General features: G+C 58.5%; 2 protein-coding genes across 3 annotated transcripts; both read left to right on the top strand.

Annotated features, from left to right (window-relative positions):
• The first annotated feature begins 202 nt into the window (after positions 1-202).
• Positions 203-8729, top strand: LOC116238534 (zinc finger protein 783-like). The gene is made up of 6 exons (XM_090143304.1): positions 203-322; positions 438-836; positions 3016-3142; positions 4802-4915; positions 5157-5285; positions 6568-8729. The coding sequence occupies exons 1-6, from the start codon at positions 299-301 to the stop codon at positions 7470-7472; spliced, it is 1698 nt and encodes a 565-aa protein (XP_089999430.1). The 5' UTR covers positions 203-298; the 3' UTR covers positions 7473-8729.
• A 3036-nt stretch (positions 8730-11765) lies between these two features.
• On the top strand, positions 11766-18862 carry LOC149917637 (zinc finger protein 783-like). 2 transcript variants are annotated; one of them, XM_090143309.1, is made up of 6 exons: positions 11766-11935; positions 12832-13224; positions 14219-14345; positions 14822-14935; positions 15642-15896; positions 17410-18862. In XM_090143309.1, the coding sequence occupies exons 1-6, from the start codon at positions 11912-11914 to the stop codon at positions 18495-18497; spliced, it is 2001 nt and encodes a 666-aa protein (XP_089999435.1). In that variant the 5' UTR covers positions 11766-11911; the 3' UTR covers positions 18498-18862. The 2 variants fall into 2 exon arrangements, with proteins under 2 accessions (XP_089999435.1, XP_089999436.1); XM_090143310.1 differs by lacking the exon at positions 11766-11935 and adding an exon at positions 12293-12523.
• The last annotated feature ends 1728 nt before the right edge of the window (positions 18863-20590 follow it).

Below are 20590 nucleotides of genomic sequence, written 5' to 3'. Positions count from 1 at the left end.
GCTCACGCTGTCTCCCTGTCGCACCGTCGCGCCGTCACAGCCCCGCTCTGTCGCACCGCCGCGCCGTCGCGCCGCGCCGCCACGCACCGACTCCTCCCGGCCGCCAGGTGTCGCTGTGGCGCCGCCCCACCTCTCCCAGCATGCACCGCGCTCGCGCCATGGCCGCTCTGCTCCGCCGCTGCTGAGAGGCGCCGGGCCCGCACCGCCGCCGCCGCCGCCCCGCCCCGCCCCGCCCCGCCCGGCTCCACCCGGCCCCGCTCCGTTCCGCTCCGCTCCGCTCCTCCGCTCTCGCAGGGCCATGGCCGAGTGGGCCCCCGCTCAGGTAAGCGTTTCCCGCCCCGCTCCGCGCCCGCGCTCCTCCGCCCTCCCCGCGGAGCCGTCCGGCGGGCCCGGCCCGTCTGCCCACGTCCGTGTGTCCGTGTCCGTCCGTCCCCCAGGACCTGGAGTGGGCCATGGAGCCCCAGGAGCTGTCCCTCGAACAACCCTTGGCCGCCCCCGAGGAAGGGTCCGGCGGGGAGGCCGAGCTGCCCGCCGCCGAGATCTCGGTGACGCTGGTGACGGAGGTGCAGGCCGTGGACAGGAAGGTGGAGGCGCAGGCGGCCCAGCTGATGAACCTGGAGGGCAGGATGAGGATGGCCGAGAGCAAACTGATCGGCTGCGAGAGGACGGCTGTGGAGTTCGGCAACCAGCTGGAGAGCAAATGGACGGCCCTGGGCACCCTCATCCAGGAGTACGGACAGCTGCAGAAGAGGCTGGAGAACATGGAGAACCTGCTGAAGAACAGGAACTTCTGGATCCTGCGCCTGCCCCCCGGCGCCAAGGGGGAGGTCCCCAAGGTAACGGGGCCACGAGCCATGTCAGAGACCTCTGGGCTGTGTCAGAGACCTCATCTCACCCCTATGAGGTGGTGGCAAGGTGGGGTCAGCCTCTGCTCCCCATAGGATGAGAGGTGATGGCATCACACCATGGCTGTTCATGGCTAGATATGAGGAGGAAGTTTTTCACACAGAGGGTGGTGAGGCACTGGAACAGGTTGCCCAAGGAGGCTGTGGAAGCCCCATCCCTGCAGGCATTCAAGGCCAGGCTGGATGTGGCTCTGGGCAGCCTGGGCTGCTGGTTGGTGACCTGCACACAGCAGGGGGTTGGAAGTGGATGAGCACTGTGGGCCTTTCCAACCCAGGCCATTCTGTGGTCCTGTCATGTTGTGCCAGGGAAGGATCAGGTTGGATATTAGGAACCATTTCTTTTCAGAAGAGCAGTTGGGCTCTGGCACAGCTGCCCAGGGGTCATCTTCCTTGGGGGTGTTCAAGAACTGTGGGGATGTGGCACTGTGGGACGTGGATTGGTGAGTGTGGTAGTGAAGAGCTGGAGTTGGACTTGGCGATCCCAGAGGTCTTTTCCAACCTCAGTGATTCTGTATTGTGATACAGAGCTTGTGCTTCGGCCACAGGTTGTACCAGAGGAAGTTTAGGTTAGACATAAGGAAGAACTTTTTCTCTCAGAGAGTGGTCAGGCACTGGAATGGCAGCACAGAGAGGTGGTAGAGTCGCCGTCCCTGCAGTGTTCAAGAGGCGTCTGGATGAGGAGCTGAGAGATCTGGTTTAGTGCTTGTGGTAGCAGTGGTGATGGGAGTACAGTTGGATGGTTGGACTAGATGATCTTGCAGGTCGTTTCCAACCTTGTGATTCTGTGATTCTCCAATGCAGATTCCCAGAACTGTAGGAGTTGAAAGAGACCTCTGCAGCTCCCCCAGTCCAACCCCCCTGTAATGCAGGTACCCAGAGCAGGATGCATGGGGAAGTGTCCAATGGGTTTTGAATATCTCCAGAGGAGATTCCACCACCTGTCTGGGCAGCCTGTGCCAGGGCTCTGCCATCCTCACACTACGGAAACTCTCCTGATCAGGCAGAGATATGTGTCTATGTTCCCATTTATGCCCATTGCCTCTTGTTGTGTTGCTGAGCACTGCTGAAAAAATCCTGGCCTCGTTCCCCTTACCCGTTAAACATTTATATGCATTGATGAGATCCTCTCTCAACCTTCTCTTCTCCAGGCTGAAAAGCCCCAGGGATCTCAGCCTTTCCCCATAAGGCAGTTGCTCCAGGCCCCAGCCACTGTGGATGATGAGCACGCAGCTCACCTGCTGGTTGGGAACACCAGCACAGGTCCTTCTGTGTGGCTGCACACGCCTGTGCATGTGCTGCTGGTGCTTGACCCAGCACGTGGGTGGGTTGCTGTTTGGGTCAGGCAGAGGGACACGGTATGGGTCGTCCCCACATCCCTGCCCGTATTTGCACATTCACTCCCAATTCTTGTTCAGAGGAGACTGCAGCAGAATTATGTCCAAAATTGAGCAGGAAAAGAGCTTGTGTTGTATGATGTGCAAAATACGTTGTCTGCAGCATGGGGAGATTGAATAGGGGGGCAAGGCTTAGGCAGTGGTGGGGGAAAGCATCATATCCCTTCACCGAGCTGACAGAGCCGAGCTGAAGGCACGAGCCAGGTGTGTGGGGGTTAGAATGAGAAAACATCCTTAGATGTTTTCAACAAGAGGCTCTTGGAGTGGATCCAGAAGAGGCCACAAAGATGCTCAGAGGTTGGAGCACTTCTGCTATGAAGATGGGCTGAGGAGCCTGGGGGTGTTCAGCTTAGAGGGAAGAAAGGCTTCAGGGAGACCTCATTGTGGCCTTTCTAGTACATAATGGAGCTTATAAATGGGAGGAAAAGAGACTTTTTATATGGGCAGATCGCTACAGGACAAGGGGGAATGGCTTTAAACTAAAAGAGGGGAGATTTAGGTGTGATTCTTTACCCAGAGGTGATGAGGTGCTGGCACTGCCCAGAGCTGTGGTGCCCAGCCCTGGAGGTGCCCGAGGCGATGGCTGGGCCCTGGGCAGCCCGAGCTGTGGGGCAGCCAGCCCATGGCAGGGTGGGTGGAATTTGTTGATCTTAGAGTCCTTTCTCACCTGAGCTTTTCCATGAAAACAGCTGAATATGTGGTGCTTCTAATTGCAGGTCCCCATGGCGTTTAACGACACTTCATTTAGCTTCTCGGAGGACGAGTGGAAGAACTTGAACGAGTGGCAGAAAGAGCTTTACAGGCATATCATGAAGGGCAACTACGAGGCCGTGATCTCGATGGGTAAAGGCTGGCAGGGGCTTGCCCTGTGCTTTTTGGCATCACAGGTCCTCCAGGGCCAGGCTGTGCCTGGTGGATTTGGGAGGGTGGGTGGTGAGCAAGTCTAGCCAGGTCTTATGCTGAGTTTCGGTAGCAGCTCCAGGAGTCAGCACTTTGCTCCTCACTGTGTTAGTTGTGCAGTGGATGGATTTTTTGAGCAGTGCAGTGACTCTGCCTTTCTGATGGTCTCTGGCCATCCAGCTGGAGCCATGAGAGGACATGGGTTATGAGGACTTACAGGCTCTGGACAAAAAGGGAGCTTCGTGGTGATGCAAAGGTCCACAGATGTACTATGCTGGGTGCATCAGCTCGCTGCTGCTTCGGATGAGTACCAGCAGTTCTTCCCAGGCTTGTCTGTAGATCTTCCCTTCCATCAGCAGAATGCTTGCTAGGGAAGGAGAGCACAGTTTGTCTGCCTTGGTGCTCTGCCTCACCCCCAGCCTGGTGCTGGAGAACACTTCTTCTGCAAATTATTGCAACGTCTGCTCCTGCAGGTCTCAGCCTTCTGCTTCACTTCTGATGGCTCAGGGCAGATTTTTCCGTGCTGCAGAGATGTGCCCTGCTGGCTCCTTCCAGTCCCAACTGTGGGTCTTCCAGTCCCAGGGCTGCACCTCTGGGAGCCCTCATGAGGGCTTCAGGCACCTGTGTGTAGTTTGGGAAGTGGTGCTGCCTTGGCTGGACATCCATGTGGGAGTGCAGACATCCCTGGCAGACAACCATCCTGCCTTCCGATTCTGTACAATCCATGTCTTTCCAATGTTGTTTTTTTTTTTTTAATATAAATATTTTTTGGACAGTTCCTGTGTAGAAGAGAAAAAGGCAAAGGATAAATATTACCCCCATTCTCCTGTGTAAACAACAGTCCTGTTGTGAGGGTGCAGGAACGTAAAAGTCCTATTGGAAGAGATCCGTGGGTCTGAGCCTGAGCCTGGAGCTTAGAAAAATGTATCTGTGCTTAATCTGAAGGTTCCCTTTTGTTTTGATTAATTGGGTTTAAGGCTAGGTCCTCGTTAAGGCTAATGGATCCAGCAGAGCAGTGGTGGAAATTAATACCCAGAGGCTCACGCTTGTTGTTTCAAAATTAAGTTTCCGCTCTCCATGCTAGGGGAAATTTTAATTTTCCCATTTCCCCCACCAAAATCCACAAGCAGCCTGTGACTCGGACGAGTAGGAAGGAACGGTTCTGGCTGTGGCAATCCAGGGCTGGAGGGAACCGTGTGGGGAGGGCACCTCCACTGCTGCCGCTGGCTGACAGCTCTGGTTCTGACCCCAAGCTGAAGCTGCCATTGCAATGGATCCGCGGACTTTAGCACAGAGGAGAAGAGAGGAGGCCTGAAGGTAAGCACAGATGCATTTTCTTATTCTGCTCCTCGCCCTGCAGGCTGGGAGGTGCTCCTCACCTGAGCAGAGCGCGCTCCTGCAGTCCGCTCATTGTCCCAGAGCCCAGACAAGGTGAGCGGTGCAGGCATGTGAGAGCATCTTCTTAAGTCTCTTTCCATTACCCGTCCTCCCCAGCAGTGAAGGAAGGTTGGTGGGTGAAGGTTTAAGGTTCTCTGCCCTGAAAGGACAAAGGAAACATTCTGATTCTTTTTTTTTTTTTCCTTTTCTTTTTTGAACATACAGATACTGCAATTTCGAAACCTGACCTCCTGTCACGGATTGAGCAAGGAGAGGATCCCAATGCTGAGGACCAGGATGACTCTGAGGGAGGAGAAACCCCTACGGATCCCAGCACCGGTGAGACATAAAGTTTCTGGGTTGCGGTGAGGTGATGGAAAGCAGATGCGGCTCCTACAGTCTGCTTCTGCTCTTCCTCTTGCTTCTGCTGATGAGTATTGCCAGCACTGTCTGTGAATGCAGGAGTGGCTTTGGTCTCCTAGCCAGCTCCTTGCTGCTGCTGTCATCTGTCCTGAAGCCCTCTGTAAAGCACCTGGAAGGTGTGAGCATAAACTCAGATTGTTCTTCCTCCTGTGTGCAGAGTTTTTCTTCCCTGGTCCCGATGACAACTCGTGGAGTAAATACGAAGATACCCTGGCTGAAAGTCACTACGGTTCTGAAGAAGAAGAAGAAGAGGAAGAAGAAGAGAGCATGGAGGCTCCCAATACATGTGAGTTAGAAGCACAGAGCTTCACTGAGTGCTGCACAGAGTGGCAGAGGGGCAGCTAGAGATGCTCTCAGTCTTTTGGCTCTGGTTGGGGCCTGTCCCTGCAGGAGGCCCTGCCGTCATTGCGGTCTCTGCCAGGCTTGCCTCAGGCTCAGCATGGGAGCTGGATGACAGCCGTGGCAGATGGATGACACACATGCAGAAGGAGCTCTGGTACACGAGCGGCAGGCTGTAAAAGCAGCTGTGGGCTGGCTGGGGGTGCAGGGCACCTGCACAGTGTTGGCTCGCTCAGTGAGGTAGCATGTTTGGCCAGCTAGGAAGTGGAGAGGGGCAGCAGCATGCAACGAGCAGGCAAGCTTCAGTGGCTTTAGCAGCAGTGTTCTTACAAGACTTTTCCACGAATGTGTAAAGTGATATTTTTCACAGCTTTAATTTGTCAGCCAAATGTGAGGCTTTTTTGTGGCGCATCACAAGGCACTTCCTTGTCACTGCCTGTCCCTCCACGTCCCTGCTTTGAAGCATGGGAACACAGAAGCCGCTTGGGGAAGCACACCCTGCTAGGACGTGGCTTTGGTTTCCTGGCCTTGTTCTCACAAGCAGCTGAGCTGCTCCAGCTGATGCTCGTCTTAAATTTCAGCCTGATATAAACCAGTCAGCCTGTTTTCAAGCTGCACGTTTAGGTGTTTGGCAAAGTGATGAGAAAATGGAGAGCCCCGTGGTGGGGAATGCTGAGCGGTCGGTCTGCTCTGTGCACACAAATGAGGGCACGCCTTTATCTTTGTGCAGTGCGAAAACCTGTGTTTTTTTCAGACCTCTTTCCTGTAGCTCCAGATCCTCTGTGCTCTTTTCATCCTGCTTGCTGGGGTCATTGGCAGGAGCTCTGAGTTACCCTGGGAGATCAGTCAGCCTCAGGTCCAAACACTGTACAGGCCCCAAAAGAAGAGAGTTTTATTCCCCTTCCCTCTATGTTTTTGTCCTTATTCTGTGCCACATGCTGACATGGTCTGGTTCATCTCCAACTGAGAAACCCACTTCTTCCCTTTGTCTAGCTGTACAGAGAGGTCTCACCTTCACACTTCTGAGCTTTCCCAGTCAGTCAAAATATTTTGGCTTTGTTTGTGTTGCAGTACTGCTTAGCTCCCAATTGGGACTTGCAGCCCTGTCATGCCAGGTACTGTCTTGAGTGTGCAAAGCAGAGATCACCTCTGCCCCAAAAGAACTGCAGTCTAAATAATGAGGCCGTTCTTATCTCAAAGAAATGACATGAGTGTCTCTGCTCCGTCAGATGCGCAGCAGTGTGACGAGGAAAGCCCCGACAGCCTTGAGCTTCCTGCCTCGTTAGCGGGAAAGTGGGATGATGTTTTCTCAAACCCAGAGGAAGAGTTAAAGCCAAGCAGCAAGAATCGGAGCGGGTCGGGCCCGCAGCAGAGAGGTGCAGCGGGCAATGGGCTGAGGCGCTCCTCGCGCCGCGGGAGGGAACTGTCGAAGAAGGAAGCTCCTGAGGAAATGGCCGCAGAGGAGGGGCCGTACATCTGCTGCGAGTGCGGGCAGAGCTTCCTGGACAAGGAGCTCTTCGCAGCCCATCAGAGAGCGCACATGGACGAGGAAGCCTGCACTTCTCTGGAAGCCGGGGAAAGCTTCAGGCAGAAATCCAAATCCTCTGCGAAAGGCCAACGCTCCAGACCGTCCAAGCGCGCCAATTCAGAGAAGGGCTCCGGTTTCAAGTACGGCTTTGTCAGGCCGAACAACATGGTGGAAAGACCCTACACCTGCTCACAGTGCAAAGAGAGCTTCAGCCTGGAGGTGAGCCTCATCTTGCACCAGAAGCTCCATACGGGGAAGGGTGACGGGCCGCTGACCTGCACCTACTGCGGGAAGGACTTCCGGGACCTCTCCAAAGCCATCCGCCATCAGCGCATCCACACGGGGGAGCGGCCGTACCAATGCACCGAGTGTGGGAAGAGCTTCATCCGCAGGGACCACCTGCTCAAGCACTGGCGTGTCCACACCGGGGAGACCCCGTACCAATGTCCCGTCTGCGGGAAGCACTTCCGCTACAAAGAGTCGCTGAATTGTCACCAGAAAATCCACTCCCGCAACCCCCGGCCCATGGAGGAGGCCTTGCAGCACAACCTGGAGTCGGCCACTCAAACGAGCCTCTTCTGTTTGAAAACAGAAACCAAGCAGTAGCGATGGGCGGCCGGGGCGGAAAGGCTCGCAGTGATGGATCGGTCTCAGCCGGTGGACGTGCAGCATGACGAGAGGTGAACTTGTATCGCAGCTAATCCGTGTGGTCTTGCTACCAAGCCCGCTTTGTTGAAGCATCTTAGGAATTCCTCTAAAAAAAAAAAACTCTGATATGAAGGCCTGGGCACCTCTTCAGCCCCGCGGGGTTACGTGGGACTTCCTTGGCAGCGTAGGCCTCGTATTAGTTGTCCCCTGCGCAGGTTTGGATTTTGCCTGTAGAGAATGCTCTTGAGAGATTCTCTGGGGATCTGTATTTAGCAGGTGTTTCCCCACCTATCTTTGTGCATATTCAGGAGTGACAAGCTTTCGCTTTCATTCTTTTTCTGCTCGTTTCACCACAAGGCTGGACGAGGGAGGAAGGGAAGATGCCATTCCCGGGCCGCCGGCCGCCCGCTCCGGCTGCAGTGACGCACCTCGAGCAGCAGCCCCGTGCCACCAGGCTGGGCTGCCACCAAGGGGACAGAGGTGAAGCAGAGCCGTGGTTAGGGACATGACGCAGAACTTGTCGAAGGCAGAAAAGCAGAGAGGAGAGAGCAGCGAAGTGCAAGGTGAGAAAAAGAAGGCGGAGGAGGAAAGGACGGGAAAGAGAAAGGGCTGAGGACATTGGAGCAGGAGGAGTTGGGAGAGCAGGTGTGGGTGCACGGAGGCGGTCGGGTCTCTGATCCGAAGAGGAGATGTCTCTGTGCTTTGGAAGGACGTTGCTCGCGCCAGTCGGGCTGTGTTTCCCTCTGGCCTGAGGGAGCAGTGCTGCTGGTCTGTCATAGGAACTCCCGTCGGCGAAGGTGGTTTTACTGTTATTTTATTACTGGGTTTGGTCTCACACTCAGGTAAGTCAGACAAGTGAAAGGAACTTCTCCTAACCCCTGTAAAGAGCTGTTCGGTTTTCAGTTAACGTAGAAGTAGGATGTTGTTGTTATTGTTGTTATTATTAATTATTATTATTATTATTATTATTATTATACAATGAAACGTGTGGCACTATATTTCACCATGGATCTAAAACACTTAAATGTATGCGGTGACTGACCAGAGTTTTTCTGACGTCTCTGTAAATATCGGTTGAATTTGGCACTCAGTGGTGTTGTTCTCAAGGTGACTGTGAGCAGTGTCTCTTCCGCTGTGTATCGTTGGCTGCTGATTAGTGGTTGTGTTTTGTAATAACTTTTGTAAAGTCTGTCAATACAGTGTTCCCATTCTGAAGCCTGTGTCGGGTGAGTGATTGAAGCCCTGTTTGCCCCTCTCTCAGTGATGGCTGTGCACAGCCCCACGCCTGGCCGCTCGTTACCTGCATCTCCAGTGAGCTGCACAAGCTAAGCGAGGGCTGCGCCGCGCACAAACACTGCTGGCACAACCAGAGGTGCATAAACACTGCTGGAGCTCCAGCACTGCCCCTCTTTGTGTGCCCCACTTCACCCTACTGGGCCGCCCCATTGCCATGTGTCCCCTTGGCACGTTGGTCACCTCTCCCTGTGATGCAGTGCTGCAGGCTGGCAGTCCCAGCGCCGTGCTTGTAGGCTGTGTGTTGGCACTGGCTGCAGCGGAAGCTCCGTTTCCTCCTTGTCCCACCCGGGAGCAACTCCTGGGCAGCTGCCCAGCTCCTGCTGCCTCTGGCAGCCATCCCATCCCGCTGGCCCAGGGTTGAGCAACGTGCTCCCATCCTTCCTGGTTGGCAGTGGGACGTGGGACAGCAGTGGTGGCCTTGTCCTCAGCCTTGTGTGGCTGATGATAGTTTGCTAATGGCACAAAAAATATAAACCAAATATATATACAATAAATAAATACAAACACATCTCTGCTGGGGCTCCCAATCTGGGTCCCTGCTGCCATCGTGTCCCAAAGCCCAGGTGCCCCCATTTCAGCATCACAGCAGGGGACGCTGCCTCATCCCGTCCCCCTCATCCCCTCCCTTTTTCCATAACCCAAATGGATTGTGCCCATCCTCACGCCTGGTGTCATGGCTGCCCCTCACTGTCAGCCCACGCCAGGGGTCCCCAAAGTCAGGAGTAGGAACAAGGCTTTGTGCCACACTGGGGACCTGGATGGGGCTGAGAGCACACAGCTGTGCCAGGATGGGATGGGGCAGGGTGGAACTGATGGAGTAGGGTAGATGGGATGGGAGTAAGATGGAGGGGACAAGAGCAGGATGGGACAGGATGGATGGGATGGGATGAGAGAGTGTGAAAGATCACAGTATGGACGGGGTGGGACAAAATGGTGAGAGATCAGATTGTGGATGGGATGGGATAACAGGAGGAGACACGTGGGATGGGATGGGATGGGAATAAGATGGATGGGATGAAGGCACAGTAGAGCAGGATGGATGCAGTGGGACAAGGTAGTGTGAGAGATCACAGTATGGATGGGATGGGATGGAACAGGATGGGACACGTGGGACAGAATGGGTGAGATGGGATATGTGAGCTGGATAGGATGTGACAAGATGGGATGGAATAGAATAGTATAGGGTGAGACAGTGGGAAAGAAAGGATGGAATATAGTGGGATGGGATGTAATGACAGAATAGGACAGGATGGAACGGGATGGGATAAGATGAGGAGGGATAAGATAGGATGAGCTGGGACAGAGCGGGATGGATAGGATGGGATGGAACAGATGGATTGGGGTGGGATGGAATGGGGTGAGAGAATGTGACAGCATGGGACAGGACAGGATGGTGCAGGATGGAATGGGACAGAATGGAATTGGGGCAAAGTAGATGAAATAGGATGGGACGCGGTGGGATGGGAATAAGATGGATGGGATGGGGAGGACGAAAGCACATTAAAGCAGGATGGGTGGGATGGGTCAAGACAGGGAGATCAGAGAGGATGGATGGGAGGGGGCAGGATGAGGTAGATGGGACAGAATGGATGGGATATAAGGAAATGGATGGGATGGGACTGATGGGATGGGGTGAGAGAACGTGAAAACATGGGAGAGAAAAGGATGGGATGGAATGGGATGGGACAGAATGTGATGGTCTGGGATGGATGGGGTAGGGTAGAATTGATGGGGAAGGGTGGATGAGATAGGATGGGGTGTGATCAGATGGGATGGGAAAAGACAAGATGTGAGATCAGAGAGAATGGATGGGATGGGATGGGATGGGATGGGATGGGATGGGGACATGGTAGAATAGAATGGGAAGGAAAGAGATGAGACAAGATGGGACAGTACAGATGTGTTGGAATGGGATGAGAGCACAATAGGATGGATGGGATGGGACAAGATAGTGTGAGAGATCAGAGTATAGATGGGATGGGGTGGGATGGGATGGGATGTAACGAGGCGGACAGGACAGGATGGAAAGAGATGGGATGGGACAGGCAGGCTGGGACAAAACAGGGTAGATGGATGGGATGGGATGAGGAGGACAGGACAGAATGGGACAGGGCAGAAAAGGATCGATGGGTTGGGTGGATGATACAGGATGGGACACGATGGGATGGGTGAGATAATGGGACAGCGTGGGACAGGACAGGATGGAAGAGGATGGGATAGAAAGGGATGGGATAGGATGGGCAGGGTGAAATTAACGGGGAAGGGGGGAAGGGGAGGTGAGACTGAATGGGACACGGTGGGATGGGAATGAGATGGATGGGGTGGGGTGGGGGGGAGCACAGCGGGATGGGATGGGCGGGATGGGGCGAGACGGAGGGAGATCCCAGCGGACGGACGGGGCGGAACGGGACGGGACAAAGGGGCCGGGGCCGCTGGCCGCTCCCGCGGGCAGAGCCGAATCCCCACCTCCGCATCTCTCACGGAACCCCGACGGCGGCGCGGGGCAGAAGCGAAGGGGGAAATGTCGGGGGGCCGAGCGACATTTGGTGGAGGGGGGGGCGGTCTCCATGGCAACGCCGCCCTCCGGCCGCCATTTCGCACCGGGCCGCGACGCCGCGGGGTGGGGGTGGGGGGGCGCTCTGCGGGGCCGCCCCGACGGGGCGCGGTGATGCCGTCGGTCCGGCAGGGGGCGCTGTTGCGGCGGAGGGCGCCCCCAGCTCCGCTCCGCCCCGCCCGGCTGCGGCCCCCGGCGCGGCCCGCGCGGCGGCGGACGGCGGCCCGCCCGCCCCCTGCCGGCGCGGCGGGGCAGCGGCGGGGCCGGAGCGCGGAGCGCGGAGCGGCGGAGCCGGGACCCGGAGCCGCTCGGTCTCTCCCCCCCCCTCCCGCCCCGCAGCAGCTCGGCCGCCCCGAGGTCCGGCCGGGCCGCGCCCCCGCCCCGCCGCAGCCCCGCCGCCCCCTCCCCGCCCCGCCGCGCCGCTCCGCACCTCCCCGGGCGCTGCCCGATGCCCGGCGGCGGCGGCGGGCGGAGGTGAAGCAGCGAACGGGCGCCGGATCCTCCCGGCCGCGGCCCCCCCGGGGCACCGGGCAGGGAACAAAGGGCCATGGCCGAGGGGGCTCCCGCTCAGGTAAGGGCCCGCCCGGGGGGGAGGCCGGCCCCGCGGCCCCGGGGCCGCACGTCGGGGCGGGCCGCGCCGTCGAGGCCGCGGCGGAGGGAGGCGGCCGGGCCGGGCCGGGCCGGGCCTCGGCGTCGGCGCTGCCGTCGGGGGCGGCGCCGGGAGGGCCGCGGCGGGGTCGGAGCGCCCTTCCCGGAGCCGGGCTCCCCCTCGGGGCCGCCCCCCCCCCCTTCCCCGCGCCCCGGTACCGGCGGTCGGGCCCCGCTCGGGGGGTGGGGGGGGCGGTGGGGCCGTCGGGGCCCCCCCCGCTGTCACCGCGCCCCGTTGCCGCCCGCCCTGCCCCCCCTCCCCCCCGCGGTCTCTCGGCCGTCTGCCCCCCGTGTCACCTCCCCGTCCCCATGGCGACACGGCCGGCTGACAGCGGCGGACCCCCCCGGCCTTCATCCCCGGGTGTCACCTCTTTGTCCCCATGGCAACGGGGCTCGGCCGTCCCTTTCCGCCCCTCCTTGCCCCACCGTCACCTCCGTCCCCCTGCCCGTCCCGCGGGACTGCAGGCGGCTCGACGCGAGCGATGGGCAGGGAGTCCCTTCCGCAATGAGGGTGGGTCGGCCCCGGGCCGTGGAGGTCCCCAGCCCGCCGACATCTCCATGCTTTGAGCGCCCCCGACCTCTGGGGGTCCCCGGCCTTTGGGGTTCCCGGCCGATGGCTGTCCTCACCCCGTGGGATTCCCCAACCCTCGGTGTCCCCATCTTATTGAGATCCCCCCCCCCGAGTGTCCCCAACCTTTGGGTGCCCCCCAGCCCAGGGGTTCCTAGACTCTCTTGGGCCGTTCCCAACCCATGGCGTACGGCCGGGTCTGTCCCCGAGGTTGCAGCCATCCTGGTGACACCCACACCCCGTCCCTGCAGGTTCCGGAGCTGGGGATGCGGCCGCACTGCCCCTCACCCTTCCAGCCGCGCGCCGGCCCCGAGCGCACCTCAGAGCGTGAGACACAGACTGCAGAGCTGTCCCTCACCGTGGTGACGGCCGTGCAGGCGGTGGAGAGGAAGGTGGACTCCCATGCCACCCGTCTGCTGGACCTGGAGGGCCGCACCGGGGTGGCCGAGAAGAAGCTGATGGATTGTGAGAAAACGGCGACGGAGCTGGGGAACCAGCTGGAGAGCAAATGCGCGGCCCTGGGCACCCTCATCCAGGAGTACGGGCTGCTGCAGCGGCGCCTGGAGAACATGGAGAACCTGCTGAAGAACAGGAACTTCTGGATCCTGCGGCTGCCCCCCGGCAGGAAGGGAGAGGTCCCCAAGGTAACGGTGCCCGGGTTGTGGTGAGGGCAGGGAGCTGCTGCGCCCCGAGTCCTCCTTGCAGTGGGGCAGAGATGGGGAGGACAGCTGTGAGCAGAGCTGCTCCCCATTGGGACCGGGGGGGGCCTCAGGCACTGCCTGAACTTCTTGGTACCCTCTGATGGGAGATCCTTAGAACTAAGGTGGAATTGAGGGAAGAGGTTTCATCTCCAGCTCACGCAGCTGTGCTGCAGCCATTCACTCCTCAGCACAATTGGAGCCTGAACCAAGAACCGTGGAGATTTGGCAGCGCTCTCGTTGCCACTGTTTGGTGCTGGATCCCCAGCTCTGTTTGGCACCATGTGGTGCTGGATCCCAGCTCTTTTGGCACCATATGGTGCTGGATCCACAGCTCTGTTTGGCACTGCGTGGTGCTGGATCCATGGCTCTGTTTGGCATTGTATGGTGCTGGATTTCCAGCTGTGTTGGGCACCGTTTGCTTCTGGATCCCCAGCGATGGGTGATGCTGGTACCCAGGGAAGGAGCACACGATGGAGACCTGCAGGAGGGCAGTGCCTGCCCACACGGCCTGGGCTCCGAAACAACAAAAGGCGCCCGCCATGAATATTCATTCATCTGCTCTTTGCACGATGTGACCATTCCACCAAAGGGAAAGTTTGTCTTTGAGACTGGAAAATTGAGTGTTTGCACCCCGACCTGAGTGCGCGGCGATCAGGAGGCAGAGCCAGCGTGGTGCTCCTCTCCCAGAGCTCTGTTCTGGCTGCATCCTGAATTTATCTGCAGAAATTATAGCTCAGCAAACAGCCTTAGAAACTGCCGTCTGCTGCTGGATGATTTGCAAACAATAACTGATGATACCTCGGGGCCCGGGGAGAGCTTTCCCCGGAGTTTTGGGGTAATTGAATCCGGCTTTACGTCAGCTCATCAGCGGGGATGAGGTCCAGCTGTAGTGCTGGTTTTATCTCCAGTTTGTCTGAGCAGGTGCTTGTGATTGCAGGTGCCGGTGACGTTCGACGACGTGTCCGTCTATTTCAACGACAAGGAATGGGAGAAGCTGGAGGAGTGGCAGAAGGAGCTGTACAAGAATGTGATGAAGGGGAACTACGAGTCGCTGATCTCGTTGGGTAAATCCAGGCGCTGTTTCCCAGCGCTGTGCTGGAGGTTCTGGGCATCCTCCCACTCCGACCAGAAGGACCCAGACCATTTTAAAAGGAGTCCTAAAAACACAGGAGGAGGTTTCCAGCCCTGCTCTGTTGCTGCATGGGGCTGTGTAGGATCACCCCTCCTGAAATGCCCGCTTTGTTCTGGGCACTGTCCCACAGAGCCCTCCTGGGCTCCCCCGAGCTGTTGCCCACCCTGCAGTTGTTCCAAGGGCTTCCCCCCATCTTCTGGGTCTGCTGCCAGTGCTGGTCCCGGGGAAAACCAAATAGCCCAACGCAGTGTTAGCTGTGATCTTTTGGGGCTTTGTCTGTTGGAGCTGTAAGAAGTCCCCGCTCTGGGGCCAGAGGTAAAACACTTCGGGTTTGAGGAGAGCCGGGAAATGGGGAATTTCTGCATCCCTCTCTAGTAACCCCCCCTCCATCCCTCTGTCTCTCAACAGACTATGCAATTTCCAAACCGGGTGTTTTGTCCCAGATCGAGCAGGGAGAGGAGCCGCGGGTCAGGAATGAGCAGGACTTGGAGGAGAGCGAGATGATGAGCGATGCCACTGCAGGTGAGGCGGCTGTGGAGGGGGGCTGGAACCCACCCACCCACCGTGGGCAGGTGTCATGGGGGCCGCACTCAGGGCTTTGTTGCTGGGAGCTGTGGCAGAGATGATCAGGAGGAGCACTCCAGGCGAAGGGGAAAGGTTTGGCTGCTGAGTGATTTGACGTCCAGGCATGGCTCAGCACATTAACAGGACAAGCAGAGCCCGGAGTCAGGGAGCCATCAGTGTGGGGAGCGTTGCAGTCAGAGCACGTCCTCGGGCAGTGTGGGGAGAAACGATGGGCAGCTCAGCTCCCAGTGCAGCCATCTGAGGGAGCCACAGCCTTCCACAACCCGCTCTGCCTGCGCCCACTGCAGGACAGACCTGCAGGGAGGGGGACGTCTGGGAGGTGGTGGGCCTGGGAGGTGTCCCGGGTTGTGTCACTCTCACCTTCTGCCTGCGTTCTTCGTCTGGAAAAACTTCATGTTAAATGAGAAAATCCTCTGCAGTCCCCCAGCCTGGGGTCTGTGCTGGCTGAGGGTGCTGGGCAGTGGGCAAACAGTGCTCAGAGCCAGGAGCACCGCGTGCAGTGTTCACAGTGGGACGGAGCGAGGGGCAGGGGCACACCAGGAACCCGAGTGGGCACAGCAGCGGGGACAGCACTGTGGGAAGCAGCCAGGGGCTGCTGGGACCCCTGGGGGTGACTGCTGGTGTGCATCTCTCCTTGCTGCAGCCGGGATCAGAGTCGTGATCAAAACAGAGGAGCTGCTTCCAGAGGACAGCCCTGAGAACCCAGAGCTGCACGGCATGTCAGGGCAATCGGAGGGCAGCTTCCAGAGCCCAGATGAGGAGGCTGCCTGCGAGAGCCCCTATGGCTCCGTGTCCCCCCCCCGAGAGCTGCCGGGCACCAGCCTGGGCGACCCCTCTGAGTACGTCGGGGACTACAACGAGATCCAGAGGGTCATCGTGCACCACGGGAGCTGCACAGGTGAGGGGTGGAGGGGTCTGGAAGGAGGCATACACCAAGTGAGTGTGCTCTGGGGGCTGCTGAGCTGCACCACGGTGGGGATGCAGTGTCCCCAGCACAGCCCTGGGGCTCCGTTTGTGAGCAGCCTTTACCCACGGGTAAAGCTTTTACTTCATGGGGCTGGGAAGGGAGCAAAGCCAGGAGCTTGGGGCAGGGGAAGGCACTGAGCTGCAGGAGTGAGAATGGGGTTTAACAGAGTCATTTATCCACATGCAAGGAGTGAGCAAACTCTGGAGAGGAGGGATGGGAAGGGACCAGAGCCTGATGGAAAGGCACCAGGGGTCTCCTGGGCTGTGAGCCCCACCGAGGGGCAAACCTTACGGTGTGGGTCTGTGTCCCTGCACACGTGGGCAGTGTGGAGGACAGGAATGAGGGCAGCCTCAGACTTCAGTGTGTGTGCTGTGGGGAGGGTGGGTGCAGTGAGGTTGGGGTTGGAGAGAAGTGGAGGTCTGGACAAAGTCCTTCCCTGTTCAGCTGGGTGTGGGATGGGCACAGTGGGCAGCTCCTGGCCACGTCCTGACACCATGTTGGGGGACATTGGGGGTGTGCAGCAGGTGGACCCTCTGCCTTTTGGTGTTGTTAAGATGGTAAACATCTGTTGAGAGCAGCAGAGCTGAGGCCCTCCTGAGCTCTGTATCTCAGCCCCGAGCTCTGTGCTCAGGGGCAGCAGCAGGCAGGCAGCAGGGAGGAGAGCATCAGCAGCCCTGGGGGATCACAGAACCATAGAATGGCCTGGGTTGCAAAGGAGCACAGTGCTCATCCAGTTCCAACCCCCTGCTGTGTGCAGGTCGCCAACCAGCAGCCCAGGCTGCCCAGAGCCACATCCAGCCTGGCCTTGAATGCCTGCAGGGATGGGGCATCCACAGCCTCCTTGGGCAACCTGTTCCAGTGCCTCACCACCCTCTGGGTGAAAAATTTCCTCTTAATACCTAACTTAAATGCTGCTGCTGGGGGAGCAGCTCCTTGGGAATGCTTGTTCTCCATCAATATGTGCTGGAGGGGAGTGCTGTGCCTCTGAGACAGCCTGGCGTTGGCCACTTCTGTTGGGAAACCTGTCTGTCCTTCCTATGGAGCCTCTCTTGGAACTCAGGGTCCACTGAGGGTGACACTGTAGGGCACACCGTGTGTCGCCAAACAAAGCGAGCTTTGGGAAAAACCAAAAGTGGTGTCAGTGACACCAGTGGGGGCCCGCTGCCATCGGGACCCACGGCCATCCTGCACATCCCATCCTTTGGGAAGGACGATGGCCCTGGGAAGCTGAAGTGGGGGACGGTGCCGGGCCGAGCGCTCAGAGCTCGGAGGCCGAGGGGCAGCTTGTCTGTTCTCCCCTTGCTTGCCGCCTTGCTGCCAGCAGGAGCTGCTCGCGTTGGAGGGCAGACGGGGGCTGCGGAGTCCCTTTGGCAGCTCCCAGTGCCCTGAACCCCCCCGCGTCCCACCTGCAGGGCCGTAACGGTGTTCCGCTTTCCCCTGACAGAGGATGGCATCGTGATCAAGACGGAGGAGGAGGAGGAGGACGACGTGGACGAGCCGTGCTCCATGTTCTCGGGCCGTAGCGATCCTCCGGCGTTCCCCAGCCACGAGGCCGGGCTGGGCTGCGAGGCGCAGTGCAGCTCCAAAGCGGCTCCCCGCAGCCTGGCGGCCGCCCGCGTGCACAAAACGCCGTCCTGTGAGAGGGATGCGGGCGAGATGAAGCCGGCCATGGCCCAGCAGCAGCGCAACCGCACCAGGGAGCGGCCCTACATCTGCCCCGAGTGCGGGAAGAGCTTCATGCTGAAGATCAACTTCGTGATCCACCAACGCAACCACCTCAAGGAGGGTCCCTACGAGTGCCACGAGTGCGACCTCAGCTTCCGCAACAAGCAGCAGTTCCTGCTGCACCAGCGCAGCCACACGCGCCGCGGCGTCGGGGTCCCGCGGCGTCCCGAGCACGGCCTCAAAGCCCCGGCGCGGCCGCCGGCCCCGGGGAAGCCCTACAAGTGCTCGGAGTGCGAGAGCAGCTTCAGCCACAAGTCCAGCCTCAGCAAGCACCAGATCACCCACGTCGGGGAGCGGCCCTTCACCTGCGGGGAGTGCCGGCGCAGCTTCCGCCTGCAGATCAGCCTCATCATGCACCAGCGGATCCACGCCGGCAAGAACGAGATGGCCTTCCTGTGCCCACAGTGCGGGAAGAACTTCACGCGGCCCTCCCACCTGCTGCGGCACCAGCGGACTCACACCGGCGAGCGGCCCTTCCAGTGCAGCCAGTGCGAGAAGACCTTCAGCGAGAAGTCCAAGCTCACCAACCACTACCGCATCCACACCCGCGAGCGCCCGCACGCCTGCGCCGTCTGCGGGAAGGGCTTCATCCGCAAACACCACCTCCTGGAGCACCAGCGCATCCACACGGGAGAGCGGCCCTACCACTGCACCGAGTGCGGCAAGAACTTCACGCAGAAGCACCACCTCCTGGAGCACCAGCGGGCGCACACCGGCGAGCGGCCCTACCCCTGCACCGAGTGCACCAAGTGCTTCCGCTACAAGCAGTCCCTCAAGTACCACCTGAGGACGCACGTGGGAGAGTGAGGGCAGCCCGCGTCCCTCCGTCCCTCCTCCGCCGTCTCTCCCTCTCCCCCCACCCCCGGCTCAGGGCATGGACATCACTCGGAAGCTTCATGGTAGCGCCGCTGCTCTGCTGGAGGCGGCTCGGCTGATGGGAAATAAATTAATGAATTAAAGCAAGCGCCGCGCGGCAGAATTCAAAGATTATATATATATAAAATTAACAGAAGCAGCTGATTTAGGGAGAATCCTCACCGTTAGAAAAATACAAAAAAAAACAAAGGAGAGAAACCTGTACAGGGTGTTTTGCTGGAGTAGGACTCTTAACTGCTTTTTAAATCTACTGTTTGGTTTTTTAATAAATGTGGAGGAACTTTTAATTGGATATTTTTCAGCCAGAGGGTGGTGAGGCACTGGAACAGGTTGCCCAAGGAGGCTGTGGATGCCCCATCCCTGCAGGCATCCAAGGCCAGGCTGGATGTGGCTCTGGGCAGCCTGGGCTGCTGGTTGGCGACCTGCACACAGCAGGGGGTTGGGACTGGATGAGCACTGTGCTCCTTTGCAACCCAGGCCATTCTATCATTCTACGGTTCTGTGATTCTGTGATAAGAAAACCAAGGATCTACATCTATTCTTCCCATGCTCTGTTTGCAGCTGTGGCACAGAGCTCTGCCAGGGGCTCTGCCCATCCCTGGTGGGATGAGGAGGGTCTCTGTCTGATGAGAAGCAGTGAGAGGTGCCCCCCCGGCTCTGGCTCTGTGTTGAGCTCATGGCTGATGCCATAGAATAAAATAGGAGTTGCAGCTGAAGGACGTGGTTGTGGCAAGGCCTGGCTCCTCCCAGCACTTATCGCCGGCCATCCGTCCTTCCAGCATGGCTCCAGCAGGCGCTGACCCAGTCCTGCTGCTATGGGAGCTGCAGTGGGTGCGTGGCAGCACGGGATGCGGCTCCGTTCCTGGTTCCAGAGCACTGTCCAGGGACACCCCTGTGTGTGGGCAGCCCTGCTGGGCCCTTTGCCCCTCCTGCAGTTCCCGTGTTTGTGGCGGTGCGGGGCTCCTGGCTGCTGTAGGGTCACATCTCGTGTTGGATGCTGGCATCAGTGAACGGAGCGAGCGTGGAATGAAGCCACCAGGGTTTATTAGCATGGATCCCAGCTCCCAGTGCTCTCTGTTTTGACTTCAGAAGGGAAAAAAAGAATTTGGGGTCAGCTGCTCACCCAGTCATTTCCAACCCCAGTGTCCTATTGAAGCCCTGGCTGCCACCAATTGGGCAGCATCCCCATTTCTCCCCACACGATGATGGGTTCTGCTGGTTTCTGTGCAGCCCGGGCTGCATGGCACAGCCCACAGCCCGTGCTGGGCTCCGGGTCAGCTGTGCTCTGCTCAGCCAGCGCTGCGCTGCAGCAACTCCTCACTGCTCAGCCCCGGCGCAGCTCCATTGCAGCAGTCAGGAGTGCCCTGGTTTTACCCCCACAGAAACACGCACAGCTCCACCCACGTGCACACACGGCCACGTGGAGGCAGTGATGCACACACACACAACCACGTGTGAGCACAGACATGCACACACGCATACAGGTGTGCAGACATCGCGGGCACAGCAGTGCACACAGATGCACGCGCAGTGCATGCAAACAGGACACAGAATGTCCTGAGCTGGAAGGGAGCCATGAGAATGGCTGAGTTCACCCCCTGGCTGCATGCAGGATGTGCACAGACTCAGTGAAACACATGTATGTCAGTGCACACGCACACACACACGTTGCACACTTGCATACATACAAACATTCACATGCACTCATGCACATAAGCAATTCAAACCTGTGGCACAATGTGTGTGCACATGCATGTGTGTGCTCATGAAAAGCCATGCAGCTGTGCACACACATGCACACACACATGCACACACACGCATGCAGTACATTCATGCACACACTGATCCATATGCACACGGATGCACAACACAAAGCACTCAGTGAACACAAATGCACACGTGTGTCTGTGCCAACACAAAGGCATGCAGGCATGCACACACATGCACACACATGCACACGTGCACACACACGCACACTGACATCCATCCCCATACAGACATCTCCAGCCCCACAGCCACATTAA

The sequence above is a fragment of the Phasianus colchicus genome, chromosome 6 (genome assembly GCF_987193195.1).
Source record: "Phasianus colchicus chromosome 6, bPhaCol1.hap1.1, whole genome shotgun sequence".
Lineage (NCBI taxonomy): Eukaryota > Metazoa > Chordata > Aves > Galliformes > Phasianidae > Phasianus > Phasianus colchicus.
This window is presented reverse-complemented; position numbering and strand designations above follow the sequence as displayed.